This window comes from Delphinus delphis, chromosome 2 (genome assembly GCF_949987515.2).
Source record: "Delphinus delphis chromosome 2, mDelDel1.2, whole genome shotgun sequence".
In the NCBI taxonomy this organism is placed as follows: domain Eukaryota; kingdom Metazoa; phylum Chordata; class Mammalia; order Artiodactyla; family Delphinidae; genus Delphinus; species Delphinus delphis.
Window position 1 is genome coordinate 127,308,882 of NC_082684.1, and position 12,191 is coordinate 127,321,072.

The 12,191-nt window shown below is 37.0% G+C and overlaps 1 protein-coding gene across 1 annotated transcript in view; it reads right to left on the minus strand.

The window, feature by feature from the left end:
- Positions 1 to 12,191, minus strand: part of SCAPER (S-phase cyclin A associated protein in the ER) — a 493,174-nt gene that overhangs the window by 339,290 nt on the left and 141,693 nt on the right. Inside the window, exons 9-10 of the mRNA XM_060005554.1 lie at positions 7,636 to 7,898; positions 4,360 to 4,593 (exon numbers count right to left, since the gene is read on the minus strand). Of these exons, the coding sequence (XP_059861537.1) occupies positions 4,360 to 4,593; positions 7,636 to 7,898 (497 nt within the window). The remainder of the gene's footprint in view (positions 1 to 4,359; positions 4,594 to 7,635; positions 7,899 to 12,191) is intronic.

Below are 12,191 nucleotides of genomic sequence, written 5' to 3' on the forward strand. Positions count from 1 at the left end.
AAGAAAACTGAAATCATATCAAGCATCTTTTCTGACCACAACGCTATGAGACTAGAAATGAATTACAGGGAAAAAAACGTAAAAAATACAAACACATGGAGGCTAAACAATACGTTAATAAACAACCAAGAAATCACTGGAGAAATCAAAGAGGAAATCAAAAAATCCCTAGAGACAAATGACAACGAAAACACGACGATCCAAAACTTATGGGATGCAGCAAAAGCAGTTCTAACAGGGAAGTTTATAGCTATACAAGCCTACCTCAAGAAACCAAAAAAATCTCAAGTAAACAATCTAAACTTACACCTAAAGGAACTAGAGAAAGAATAACAAACAAAACCCAAATTTAGCAGAAGGAAAGAAATCATAAATATCAGAGCAGAAATAAAGGAAACAGAAACAAAGAAAACAATAGCAAAGATCAATAAAACTAAAAGCTGGTTCTTTGAGAAGATAAACAAAATTGATAAACCATTAGCCAGACTCATGAAGAAAAAGAGGGAGAGGACTCAAATGAATAAAATTAGAATGAAAAAGAAGTTACAACAGACACCGTAGAAATACAAAGCATCCTAAGAGACTACTACAAGCAACTCTATGCCAATAAAATGGACAACCTGGAAGAAATGGACAAATTCCTAGAAAGGTATAAACTTCCAAGACTGAACCAAGAAGAAACAGAAAATATGAACAGGCCAATCACAAGTAATAAAGTTGAAACTGTGATTAAAAATCTTCCAACAGGGCTTCCCTGGTGGCGCAGTGCTTGAGAGTCCACCTGCCGATGCAGGGGACACGGGTTCGTGCCCCAGTCCCGGAATATTCCACATGCCGCAGAGCAGCAGGGCCCGTGAGCCATGGCCGCTAAGCCTGCGCGTCTGGAGCCTGTGCTCCGCAACTGGAGAGAACACAACAGTGAGAGGCCCGTGTACCGCAAAAAAAAAAAAATCTTCCAACAAACAAAAGTCCAGAACCACATAGCTTCAGAGCTGAATTCTATCAAACATTTAGAGAAGAGCTAACACCCACCCTTCTCAAACTCTTCCAAAAAACTGCAGAGGGAAGAACACTCCCAAACTCATTTAATGAGGCCACCATCACCCTGATGCCAAAACCAGAAAAAGATACTACAAAAAAAGAAAATTACAGACCAATATCACTGATGAATATAGATGCAAAAATCCTCAACAAAATACTAGCAGACAGAATCCAACAACACATTGAAAGGATCATACACCATGACCAAGTGGGATTTATCCCTGGGATGCAAGGATTCTTCACTATATACAAATCAATCAATGTGATACACCATATTAACAAATTGAAGAATAAAAACCATATGATCATCTCAATAGATAAAAACTCTCCAGAAAGTGGGCATAGAGGGAACCTACCTCAACATAATAAAGGCCATATACGACAAACCCACAGCAAACATCATTCTCAATGGTGAAAAACTGAAAGCATTTCCTCTAAGATCAGGAATGAGACAAGGATGTCCATTCTCACCACTATTATTCAACATACTTTTGGAAGTCCTAGCCACAGCAGTCAGAGAAGAAAAAGAAATAAAAGGAATACAAATTGGAAAAGAAGTTAAACTGTCACTGTTTGCAGATGACAGGATAATATACATAGAGAATCCTAAAACTGCCACCAGAAAACTACTAGAGCTAATCAATGAATTTGGTAAAGTTGCAGGGTACAAAATTAATGCACAGAAATCTCCTGCATTTCCTATACACTGATGATGAAAAATCTGAAAGAGAAATTACAGAAACACTCCCACTTACCATTGCAACAAAAAGAATAAAATACCTAGGAATAAACCTACCTAGGGAGACAAAAGATCTGTATGCAGAAAACTGTAAGACACTGAAGAAAGAAATTAAATATGATACCAACAGATGGAGAGATATACAATGTTCTTGGATTGGAAGAATCAACATTGTGAAAATGACTATACTACCCAAAGCAATCTACATATTCAATGCAATACCTATCAAGTTACCAATGGCATTTTTTACGGAACTAGAACAAATCATCTTAAAGTTTGTACAGCGACACAAAAGACCCCGAATAGCCAAAGCAGTCTTGAGGGAAAAAAACGGAGCTGGAGGAATCAGACTCTCTGACTTCAGACTATACTACAAAGCTACAGTAATCAAGACAATATGGTACTGGCACAAAAACAGAAGCACAGATCAATGGAACAAGATAGAAAGCCCAGAGACAAACCCACGCACCTATGGTCAACTAATCTATGACAAAGGAGGCAAAGATATACAATGGAGAAAAGACAGTCTCTTCAATAAGTGGTGCTGGGAAAACTGGACAGCTACAGGTAAAAGAATGACATTAGAACATTCTCTAACACCATATACAGAAATAAACTCAAAATGGATTCGAGACCTAAATGTAAGACCAGACACTATAAAATCTTAGACGAAAACATAGGAAGAACACTCTTTGACATAAACCACAGCAAGATCTTTTTTGATCCACCTCCTAGAGTAATGGAAATAAAAACAAAAATAAACAAATTGGACCTAATAAAACTTCAAAGCTTTTGCACAGCAAAGGAAACCATAAACAAGACAAAAAGACAACCCTCAGAATGGGAGAAAATATTTGCAAATGAATCAATGGACAAAGGATTAATCTCCAAAATATATAGACAGCTCATGCAGCTCAATATTAAAGAAACAAACAACCCAATCCAAAAATGGGCAGAAGACCTCAATAGACATTTCTCCAAAGAAGACATACAGATGGCCAAGAGGCACATGAAAAGCTGCTCAACATCACTAATTATTAGAGAAATGCAAATCAAAACTACAATGAGGTATCACCTCACATCAGTTAGAATGGGCATCATCAGAAAATCTACAAACAACAAATGCCGGAGAGGGTGTGGAGAAAAGGGAACCCTCTTGCACTGTTGGTGGGAATGTAAATTGATACAGCCACTATGGAGAACTAAAAATAGAATCGAACTAAAAATAGAATTACTGGGCATATACCCCGAGAAAACCATAATTCAAAAAGACACATGCACCCCAATGTTCATTGCAGCACTATTTACAATGGCAAGGTCATGGAAGCAACCTAAATGCCCATCGACAGATGAATGGATAAAGAAGTTGTGGTACATATATACAATGGAATATTACTCAGCCATAAAAAGGAACGAAATTGAGTCATTTGTTGAGACACAGATGGACCTAGAGACTGTCATACAGAGTGAAGTAAGTTAGAAAGGGCTAAATAAATATCGTATATTAACACATTTATGTGGAACCTAGAAAAATGGTACAGATGAACCAGTTTGCAAGGCAGAAGTTGAGACACAGATGTAGAGAACAAACATATGGACACCAAGGGGGGAAATCCGCGGTGGGGTGCAGATGGTGGTGTGCTGAATTGGGCGATTGGGATTGACATGTTTACACTGATGTGTATAAAACTGATAACTAGTAAGAACCTGCAGTATAAAGAAACAAACAAAACCTAATACTAAACTTTCTTTGGGTTATTTGTATGGAAATATGTTAATATAAATGTTTCAGACATTACGTGAAATTTCTAAAAATCTTATATGTTCTGGTATAATGTTATAAGTCATAATTCTAGTTATTACTTTAAAATGTATGTCTCAGAAAAAACTAAATTTCCTTGTCAATTGCCAAAAAAAAAAGAACTAAATTTGAATTTTTTCTCAACAACTTTTTATATGTGCCTATTCCTTTTGAAAATTACTTTTTAAACAAACCCAACATGACCTAATCTGAATTATACTCAGGCCAAGTATCTTAATACTAAAACGGGAAGGAGAAAGACATGAGCAGAATTAAATAGTCATCCAAAAACATAAACCTATAAGTAATTTTAAGTCAATGCATTTTTAAAGATTCTGCCATAGGGATGATAAATAAATTTCATCTTAAAGACCAACTCCAAGCAAATGATAACAACTGTCTAAAGTACTCTGTTAAGAGAATTCTTAAAGCTAAGTTCATTAAGCACAATTTCCCATCTATCAGAGTGGTAGATGTTGCATAGAAAACATTATTATGACAGTTTCTTAACATGTGATCAAATCACACACAAAGTGAATGATTTTGAGCAAGTTATTTAATTCTCACAGTCTCATTTCCTTCCTCTACAAAAGAAGAAGAAACTTAACTATATCAAAAGATTGCTATAAGAATAAAATGTTAAAATGAAATAACATATATCAAATGCTATGTTAAAAAGTGCTTGTAAAGTGTAGAGAAATATACATTACAATTTTTTATTATCGGAGTTTATGTCTCTTTAATATATTTACTCAGAATTTCGATAAGTTGTTCTTACCAAGTTAGCAGCACTCACATTTGAAATATCTGAAGGATGCATTTCACTTTCTATTCTTTCTTTCTCTTCTGAAAATTTGTCTTCACTTGCTTGCAAAGGTGTGTCAGCTTGCTGAGTAACTGAAACACACTCTATATCAATGTGAACGGCAGGTATTTCAGAAGTTTGCACAGAATTGTCTTGTAAGAAACTACTGCCAGAGTTCTTGACATCATCCAGTGTACTCACTGTGAACTAACGAAACATATTACAGATTGAATCAGAGATAATGGAAAATACTCACCAACTTATTTCACTCTAGAAAACCTGATTCTGCTTAACCTATCAACTGTAAAGCAGCAGTTGACTGACAGATGACTCAGTCATTTTTTGGTATGTTTCAAGTATAAGAAGAGAAACCATTAAGCAGCCACAAATTTTATTTGCACATCTACTATGTTTAGGACACCACATAGCACATAATACCAAATCTCAGATATAAAAGAGAAATACACCATAAAAAGTAAAGTATATGTCAGCATGCAGTTTCATTATGCAATTCATATTCTTTAGACTTCAATAGGCTCTCCATTCCCCTTTAGAAATATTTAACACATAACCAAGAGAAACGTAAAAACCATTTAAACAAATACAACTTATGCTGAAGTCAAATACATACCCATTTTTTTTAAAAACTTTCTAGTTTAGTGAATAGGAACAAGCCTTTATTTTCACTTTCTAACAGAGTACAGAAAGAATGGTGCTATGTTTTCCAGCTATACTCAGAGTAATGAACTCCAAGGAGAAGAACTAAAATCTAAAATTGTGAATTTAAAACTTACTCACATCACTACTTAAATAAACATTAGATAAACAGTGCAGTGGCCATAAAAACCCTAGTTTGATATAGTATTTATATAAATATTAAACTTGGCCAAGTCATATAAACTACTTTAAAAATCCTACTATTGGTTAGAACTTTAAAGTGTCCCAAAGTGTTCATTTTAGCATAAGCATTATTCAAATTGCATCACAATGTTTATATTGCTATCAACATTATCCATACATCAGTCACCATGGTTTATAATCTTCTCAGTAATATTTACATTAGCATTATTGATCTTCACAATATAGTCAATGCTGTTTATTAAAAAATCAATATCAACTTAAATAACAAAATCAAAGCTAAACTATAATGTTGAAAAATATATAAAAATGCTAATTCCATTTTCAGAATGACAGTGGAGAAAACAATTATTAATATTAGCTTGGCCACCACAAGCAGTGAACTTTTATACTGAAATAATTTAACAATAATTACTCGAAAGTTCTATGTATAGACTATTTCTAAAACCTCAAAAAATCACATAAGTTTATTCATTACACAAAATCAGCATAATTTTTATACTGTTAAATTTTATAGTTAAAATATAATACATGTACCAAGAATGCCAGATGGTAGTTAAGTGATATAGAAAGTGATTTCGTCATCAAATTTACCTACATTTAAAAGTTTCTTAAAGTTTCACCCAACAACTATGTACTGATTACTTTCTACGTATCTTTGACTCTGCTCCATATTGTGGGAAATTAAAAGGCAACATAAGATAATGCCCGCAAGGAGCTTTAAATCTCATGTGGGCACAAAACATACATACATTAAAGAGTTATAAAACATCAGGAACAATGTAGGATTAAGAGCCATTATTATCATTAAGGAAAAAAACCATGGAAGTTGAGTACAGTTTCTAATAAAAATAAATAACCTACAAGTAAAAGGAGAGAATTTTAAAAGGCAGATACTATTCTGTACTGAGAAATATGACAACTATTTTACAACTTTTTTACTTAGTCCCTGTACCTTATCAAAGAATCTCTCTTATATTTCATTGGACATTTTACATAAAATTATACTAACTGAACATAAAATTTTTTTGTAAACAAATATCTTTTTTTTTGTTGTTGTTTGTTTTGCGGTACGCGGGCCTCCCACTGCTGTGGCCTCTCCCGCCGCGGAGCACAGGCTCCGGACGCGCAGGCTCAGCGGCCATGGCTCACGGGCCCAGTCGCTCCGCGGCATGTGGGATCCTCCCAGACCGGGGCACGAACCCGTGTCCCCTGCATCGGCAGGCGGACTCTCAACCACTGCGCCACCAGGGAAGCCAAACAAATATCTTTTAAAAATGCATTGCTGGGACTTCCCTGGCGGTTCAGTGGTTAAGACTCCATGCTTCCAACGCAGGGGGTGCAGGTTCAATCCCTGGTCTGGGAACTAAGATCCCACATGCCGTACAGGGTGGCCAAAAAAAAATAATAATAATAATAAAATAAAATTTTTTTAAAAGTCCTGTTTTTTTAAAAAAAATGCCTTGCTTAACCAAGTAAGTAGAATAAACTTCAAATGGACTGACAGAAGAGTACTGGGAATATTAACTTTAAAGAATTATTTAAATATAAATCACTCTATACTCGAATTGTAGGAAGTAAAAGTAGAGCAAGTGAAAAATTATCCTACTTTCATCACCATTTAAAATAACACTACAAATGAAGCAGGAGGACACCATTTTAACCAGTAATCAAAGTTAACAAACTTGGGCAAATTGATATGATATGCCTTTAAATGTGAGGCTAAGAACAATCACTTTATTTCTCTCAAAAATGTATAAGCTAAAGTGAATAATGAATAAACAAACTGAAGAACACTGTACAAAAAACCCACAATGTATACTTCAAAAATATTAATGTCATGAAAGACAAAGACAGGCTGAATAACTGTCCCTGGTGAAAGACATTAAAGAAACAAAGCCAAATACAATGTGTAACTCTAGATTGGATCATGCATCATGGAAAAACATTCTATGAAGAAATTATTGGGACAACTGGAAATTTTTGAATACAGACTATAAATTCAATAACAATATTATATAAATGTCAAATTCCCCGAATTTTATAATTATAGTGTGGTTATGTAAAAGAGTTTCTTTGTTCTTTAGAGATATATGCTATAGCATTTAAGGGTGAATGGTTACGATATTTGCACATTACTCTCAAATGTTTAGCATACAATATGAGGGTGTGATATGTAAATAGAGAGAGAAAAAAATGTGGCAAAATGTTAATCTGTGAATCTACGAAAAGGGTACAGGAGAGTTCATTATTCTATTCTTGCAACTTTTCTGTAGATCTGAAATTTTTCACAATAAAAGTAAAAAATGAAGTAGAAAAATTAAGACATTCCAACATACATATATATATCCGTTATAAAAAAGCAATAAAAGGATTTTCAGAATGTACTACCTGGGTTCTCTCTGTGAGAGGATGATCACATGAGTGTAATGAGTCTTTGAGCCGAGATTCTATAGTATTAGAAGGTCCACCTCCAACAAATTCACCTTTCTGAATACTTTTGTCAGGTAGAAGACGTACATTTTCTTTATCACTGTCATCCTTTGACCTTAATGCTTCTGTTGGTAATGAAACTTTTGGCACCACTGCTGTTGATCGTGAACGAACAGGCCTTCCTCTCTGAACAGTTTCCCATCCTTCAGCATCTTTCCGTTCTACGCAATTGAGGGAAGAAAATAAATCAAGATTTCTTTGATGATAAACATTTTCAAAAACCTACAAAATAACATTTTCCAATCTAATTCCCATTAAATATAACTAAAATATAAACATGACACTAATTACTATGCAAGGTGTATTGTGCACAAGTGTGTCTGTGTATTCTCTAGTTCCTACAACCACACTGTGGGGTAGGTATCATTATCCCTATCTTACAAATGATAAAACTGAGATTAAGACTGACCTAAGACCCTGGGACTTCCCTGGTGGTCCAGTGGTAAAGAATTCACCTTATAATGCAGGGGACATGGGTTCGATCCCTGGTCCCACATGCCAAGGGGCAACTAAGCCAGAGCACGACAACTACTGAGTTCACACCCCTCAACTAGAGAGCCTGCATGCCGCAAACTACAAAGCCCATGCACCCTGGAGCCTGTGTGCCACAACTAGAGAGAAACCCATGTGCCACAACGAAAGATCCCACATGCCTCAATGAAGATCCAGTGTGCCGCAACTAAGGTTCAATGCAGCCAAAAATAAAATAAATAAATAAGAAATAAATCCTTAAAAAACAAAAAAGACTGACCTAAGGCCCCATAGTCAGAAAGTAATAACATTTATACTGTGTATACTATGTGCTAGAACTGTTCTAAGTGCCTTAGATGTAACTCTTTTAAATAAACCCTCTTAGAGGGTTCACAACAACCCTCTAAGATCAGTACTATCATTCCCATATTACCAGTGAGGAAACTGAGACAAAGAGAGGTTGAGTAATTTACCCAAGGTCACACACTTAGTAAAGGTAAAGCCAAGATGTAAGTCTAGGCAAATTGGTTCCGATGTCCATACCCAACGAATATGTAAAAACTACCTCCCCTTCTTTTAGAATCCAAACATAGGCCTTGGTCCAAAATCCACGTTCTTTTTCCCCTGTCTCAGTACTAACAGTATACACTGACTTAGGAAAAAAAGGAAAAATCTATTTTAATGATCATAAGATTATAGTGTTAAATGAATGAACCCTCAATGATCTAGTCCAGTATTTCACCATACACATAAGAAAATGAGGGCCTGTATCCAAAGTCACAGAGCAAACTAGCCTAAAATAAATAAGTTTCTACCAAAATGTTTCAAAATTTCACAGCCTGAGATATATATGTATACAGTGATAGCCACAATTTTTAAAATTTTATAGGCTAATTGTAATCTATCAAAATTAGTATGAAGACTTCCAGTTCTGGCCAAGATGGAGTAGCCTCACCTTCATTTCCACGTCCTCCTACTTACAATTAAGAACTCTGGAAAAAAACATACAAAATAAGCACAGGATGATTTTAAAAGACAAAGTAGTAGGTGGACTGCCTAGTGACCCTGGGAATTGAAAAGCAGCACAGCAGTGAGTTCTGGTTTTGTTTACTGCTGACAGGATGCTATAAAAGCCTCCAATCCAGAAGGACCAACTGACACAGACAAAACAGGCAACAGCAAAACTTGTTTTGCCAAGCCAAAGAACAGAGAAAAGGATGGCCTAAGAAAACAGACAACCATTTTGGCAATATTCCTTCTATTCTAGCCAAACGTCAGTGGAAAACTTCCACCCCATAGTTTCAATAGGGGTAAGCAGAGAGCTGAACTTCCGTTGCCCACCTGGCAGAAGCAGATGGTGGTCCAATTCCCTCACCAAAACAATGTCAGCAAAGGTGAACAGTGAGCTGAGCTCTTACCTCCAGTTGGCATTAATAACACTAAACAAAGCAGTAGGAACCGTTTACTCAGCACTCCACTTTCCCTCACATCTAGTGTCAGTGGGAGCTGAACTTCCACACCCACCAAGCAGCAGTGAGACTTAACGAGGTAGTGAAAGTCAGAACTGGTAGACACTGACCTAGTCAGCTAGCTGGGAGGGAATCCGGGAAAAAGTCTGGAACTGCCTAAGAGGCAAGAGACCATTGTTTCAGAGTGCACGAGGAGAAGGGATTCAGAGCACCGCCTAAACGACCTCCAGAGATAGGCACGAGCCATGGCTATTAGCACGGACACCAGAGAAGGGCATGAAACACTAAGGCAGCTGCTGCAGCCACCAAGAAGCCTGTGTGCAAGCACAGGTCACTATCCACACCTCCCCTCAGGAGAGCCTGTGCAGCCCGCCACTGCCAGGGTCCCATGATACCGGGACAGCATACCTGGGAGAACACACGGCATGCCTCAGGCTGCTGCAACATCAGAGTGGCCTCTGCTGCCGCAGGCTCAAGCCGCATACCATACACCTCCCTCTCCCCAGCCTGAGTGAGCCAGAGTCACCTAATCAGCTGCTACTTTAACCCCGTCCTGTCTGAGTGGAGAAGATGCCCTCAGGTGACCTACACGCAGAGGCAAGGCCAAATCCAAAGCTGAACCTCAGGAGCGGTGTGAACAAGAAGAGAAAGGGAAATTTCTCCCAGCAGCCTCAGGAGCTGCACATTAAATCTCCACAATCAACTTGATGTACCCTGCACTTGTAGAATGCCTGAGTAGACAACAAATCATCCCAAAATTGAGGTGGCAGACTTTGGGAGACCTGTAGACTTGGGGTTTGCTTTCTGCAAATAATTTGCTTCTGGTTATATGTTTATCTTACTTTAGTATTTAGAGTTTATTAACATTAGTAGAATTCTTTATTGATTTGGTTGCTCCCTTACTTTTATATTTTTTTTTTCCTTTTTTTGTGAGTGTGTACGTGTACGCTTCTTTGTATGATTTTTTCTGTATAGCTTTGCTTTTACCATTTGTCCTAGGGTTCGGTCTGTCTTTTTTTTTTTTTCTAAGTACATTTTTTAGTGCTGGTTACCATTGGTGGATTTGTTTTTCAGTTTGGTTGCTCTCTTCTTTCTGTCTTTTTATTTCTTTTATTACTTTTTAATAATTATTTTTCATTTTTGATTTTAATAACTTTATTTTATTTTATTTTTTCTGTCTTTCTTTTTTTCATCCTTTTCTTCTGTGTCGTGTGACTGACAGGGTCTTGGCACTCTGACCAGGTGTCAGGCCTGTGCCTCTGAGGTGGGACAGCCGAGTCCAGGACATTGGTCCACCAGAGACCTCCCGGCTCCACGTTATATCAAATGGCGAAAACAATCCCAGAGATCTCCATCTCAACTCTTAAACCCAGCTCCACTCAAAGACCAGCAAGCTACAGTGCTTGACACCCTATGCCAAACGACTAGCAAGACAGGAACACAACCCCATGCATTAGCAGAGAGGCTGCCTCCAATCATGATAAGGTCACAGACACTCCAAAACACACCACAGGACGTGGTCCTGCACACCAGAAAGACAAGATCCAGCCTCATCCACCAGAAAACAGGCACCAGACCCCTCCACCAGGAAGCCTACACAACCCACTGGGGGCAGAAAACAAAAACAACAGGAACTATGCACTTCCACCCTGTTAAAAGGAGACCCCAAACACAGTAAGTTAAGCAAAGTGAGAAGACAGAGAATTACACAGCAGATGAAGGAGCAAGGTAAAAACACACCAGACCAAACAATTAAAGAGGAAATAGGCAGTCTACCTCAAAAAGAATTCAGAATAATGATAGCAAAGACAATCCAAAACCTTGGAAACAGAATGGAGAAAATACAAGAAAACTTTAACAAGGACCTAGAAGAACTGAAGACCAAATAAAAAATGATGAACAACACAATAAATGAAATTAAAAATTCTCTAGAAGGAATCAATAGCCAAAAAACTGAGGCAGAAGAATGGATAAGTACCCTGGAAGATAAAATAGTGGAAATAACAATCACACAGCAGAATAAGGAAAAAAGAATGAAAAGAATTGAGGACAGTCTCAGAGACCTCTGGGACAACATTAAATGCACCAACATTCGAATTATAGGGGTCCCAGAAGAAGAAGAGAAAAAGAAACGGACTGGGAAAATATTTGAAGAGATTATACTTGAAAACTTCCCTAATATGGGAAAGGAAATAGTTAATCAAGTCCAGGAAGTGCAGAGAGTCCCATAGAGGATAAATCCAAGAAGAAACATGCCAAGACACATATTAATCAAACTATCAAAAATTAAATACAAAGAAAGATATTAAAAGCAGCAAGGGAAAAACTACAAATAACATACAAGGGAATCACCAGAAGGTTAACAGCTGATCTTTCAGCAGAAACTCTGCAAGCCAGAAGACAGTGGCAGGACATATTTAAAGTGATAAAAGGGAAAAACCTACAACCAAGATTACTCTGCCCAGCAAAGATGCCATTCAGATTCGATGGAGAAATTAAAACCTTTACAGACAA